Below are 3,181 nucleotides of genomic sequence, written 5' to 3'. Positions count from 1 at the left end.
TGTGCCGCCCCCTCGCTGGGTCGCTGCGTCCCTCTCGGGCCTCCTGCGCTTGCGGTCTGTCGCGTGCATCGCTTGCCGGTCGGCGGCGTCTTTCCTTTGCTGTCGATGACGTTTCCTCCACAGGACGGTAACGATCCTGGCTGCTTGGATTAAAGGACAACTGAGCCTTAAATTTTAATTAAGGGTTAGCTGAACGGCGGTGGCCATCCTGGCAGCTTTCATTTTTCCAAAACCACCCTTAGAGACCTTGGTGTGACTCCCAGTGCTGATCTCCATTGCTCTGGGTTTTTATGTTGCTTCTAGGCCCTCACAGATCATTCTCCACATGGAGAGTATTAGTGAAGAAAGTCGCTTTTGCACACTGTTTTGAAGCCTTTTTGTCTTCCCATTCCACTGGGTAATTGGTGTGCAAGGCTTCTCCCCGCGAGCCCTGGCGGGCCATTTCCTCCAGGCTGAGTCACCTGGGTGCCCAGGTGGGGCCAGTGGGGATATGACCACACGAGGGCGCCACTCAGGCTCCTCCTGAGACCCAGGGCCCAGGGCTCCCTCTCTGTCCAGAGGAGCAGGAGGTCCTGCTGCGCTCTTCATGCCTGGTCAGGAGGTGCTCAGGTCTCTCAGGGTGGGGCTGACACATGGGGTTTCCCACACCCCACTCTGGCCCCACCCAGGTCCGGAACTGGGTGCTTTTCTGCAGTGTGGCAGCTGGTGCCAGGGTGGGGACTCCGGGGCAGGCTGACATGGCTGAGCCCTGAGTTGTGTCTGCAGCTCACACGGTCAAGGGTTTGGTCTCGGCGGTGTGCAGATGCCTCCCGCGGGCTCATTTTTGCCCAGCCCCGCAGTGGTCAGAAGTGCCTGGGCCGGGGAGTGGGCGCTAGCTGGCCATTCAGCTAACCTTTCAGTTAAAAGCTAAGCCGAGTTGCCTTTACAGCTTTGCTCACAATGCGAGTTGATTCACTGACCTGCTGTTCCTCTGGGGCTGGCTGAACTGTGACCCTGCTCCTGTCTCATCCCAGATCCTAGGCAGCTCCGCATCAGCAGGACGGGTGGCACGGGCACAGCATCTTGGCCGGAGGTTCCCCCACGGTGGCGCCGGTCCACAGAGGCCCCAGCTGGCCGTCGGTAAGTGCCCGCTGCTGCCTCTCTCTGTGCCCATTTGTTCTGTAACCCTTAGGGGGAGCATCTGTGGCTCAGTGTAGGAAGGTGGGCAGGTACCCAGGAGACAGGCGTCCCACTGGTCCAGCCACCCTGCTCACCTGGCCAGCAAGTTTTCTGTCTTGTTTTTTCTGAGAGGTTTCCCAGCATGGTCTTGGAGGCGCTGACTCTCAGCTGAGGACCAAAGCTGGGCTGGAGCGGAGCGGGGTGGTGGCATACCTCAAATACCTGGCGAGCCCTGGGTTCAGAGAGCCCCTGTGGACACAGGACGCAGCAAGATCAGGCGCGTGGCTCCCTGCCCCAGGGTCCCCAGGCTGTGCCCACCACTCTGCTCTGCTCACCCGCCTGTGGCTTCTTTCTCTGAACTGCTCTCTGGAAGTCAGCCACCGAGGGGCAGGACCAGGCAGGGATCGTCCCTCAGTGGCCTGCCACCAGGTCATCAAACCAGATCATGGAGCCCGGAATCAGCCCTTTTGTGACACACACACACACACAGAGGAAACAGCAGGAAGAAAGGTTGGCGCAGCACACAGGGCTGAATTTCAGGGCCCAGGGGACACAGCTCAGAAGGGACGATGGAGGCTCACAGGTCAGGCAGAGCCTTTCCCACTTTTCCCCCACTTCTCATTTTTGTCACAGAAGTCCTTAAAAATAGTGTCTCTGTTAATAGAGAATCTGTGTCTCCCTGACTATTTGAAAAGTCAGAAGCACCAAGTGGGTGCTGGCCATGCCAGCCGCTGGGAAGCCTGGTTCCCAGCAGAAATCAAAGTGACATAGAAAACGACAGAGCGAGACGAGCCACCAAGAGTCCCTCCCCGACCTCCTGTCCTCCCGAGGGCCGCAGTTGGCCAGGATGCCTGCAGCCACCGGGCGTTGTGGTTTTAAACTGAATTCTGTGATGGGAAGAAGCCAGACAGCTGGGTCCCCCAGGGCCCACCCTTCCCATCCGTGTCCCCACCCACTCAGTGCCATGCTGGGGGCCAGCGGTCCGGCCCCACAGCTCTCCTGTTGGCACCGGTCCTCCCTCCCCAGCAGGGCGGAGGCACCCTCCTCCCTGCCCGGTTGGTACAAACTCTTACGTATACGTGTCTGCCCCTCAGTATCCGCAGATTACACACTGCACACTCCACCAACTGGGACTGGACGTATGTTTAAAACCTCACACCTGTACTGGACATGCACAGGTGTTTCTCACATGATTTCCTAAGCAACACAGCACAACAGTAACACCCGTCCTGCAGCGTAGGGAGCACTGAGCCACAGTGTGGACCTCACACGGCCAGGTTCTGTGCAGGGAACAGGAGCCCAGCACCTGCTGGAGACAGCTGTGTGCAGCTGCAAGTCAGTCAGTGGGAGGTGGGAGGGTGGCGAAACCCAGCTTGCTGCAGATCCAGGGCTTGGGGAGGAAGGCATGGTGTGCAGCTTGACATCCAGGGCTGGGACTGTGTGGTCAGTGCTCTCTGGGTGCTTGGCCGTGGGGCCCTGAGCCCGGGAGCTGGCAGCCCAGCCGTGGAGAGGAAGCTACTCATGGCCACGCGAGCCTGGGCAGCTCAGGGCCCGGCCCTCTGGGTCCCATGTCCACCTCCACATCCATCCAGCTCTGTCGCTGCTCTGAAGAGCAGTCAACGCCCCACCCCAAGGCCCCAGAGTGGTACAGCATCCCCGCCTGCTCACAGATGGCTATGCTGGGCACGACCGCCTCTCCCCAGACTTCTATGAGGAGTCGGAGACGGACCCCGGGGCTGAGGAGCTCCCAGCCCGCATCTTCGTAGCTCTCTTCGACTATGACCCGCTCACCATGTCCCCCAACCCTGATGCTGCTGAGGAGGAGTTGCCCTTCAAAGAAGGCCAGATCATCAAGGTGGGCAGCAGAGTGGCGAGTGCCCCAGTACGGTCTCACTTTTCCCATACAGGCGGTGCCCACTGGGTCCTTGGGGAGGAGGAGGAGGGGAAGGGAAAGGGAAAAGGGCAGCAAAGGGAGGGGAGGAGTGGGAGGGGACAAAGGGGAGAGAGGGGGAGGGGAAGGGAA

General features: G+C 59.9%; 1 protein-coding gene across 11 annotated transcripts in view; it reads left to right on the top strand.

Moving 5' to 3' along the window:
- Positions 1-3,181, top strand: part of Rimbp2 (RIMS binding protein 2) — a 117,354-nt gene that overhangs the window by 104,317 nt on the left and 9,856 nt on the right. For all 11 annotated transcript variants that reach the window (XM_019204565.1, XM_010604283.1, XM_010604279.1 and 8 more), the window contains 2 exons: positions 1,014-1,119; positions 2,829-3,013. In XM_019204565.1, the coding sequence (XP_019060110.1) occupies positions 1,014-1,119; positions 2,829-3,013 (291 nt within the window). The remainder of the gene's footprint in view (positions 1-1,013; positions 1,120-2,828; positions 3,014-3,181) is intronic.

This window comes from Fukomys damarensis, unplaced genomic scaffold, assembly GCF_012274545.1.
Source record: "Fukomys damarensis isolate Sample0158 unplaced genomic scaffold, DMR_v1.0_HiC HiC_scaffold_12, whole genome shotgun sequence".
Classification (NCBI taxonomy): domain Eukaryota; kingdom Metazoa; phylum Chordata; class Mammalia; order Rodentia; family Bathyergidae; genus Fukomys; species Fukomys damarensis.
This window is presented reverse-complemented; position numbering and strand designations above follow the sequence as displayed.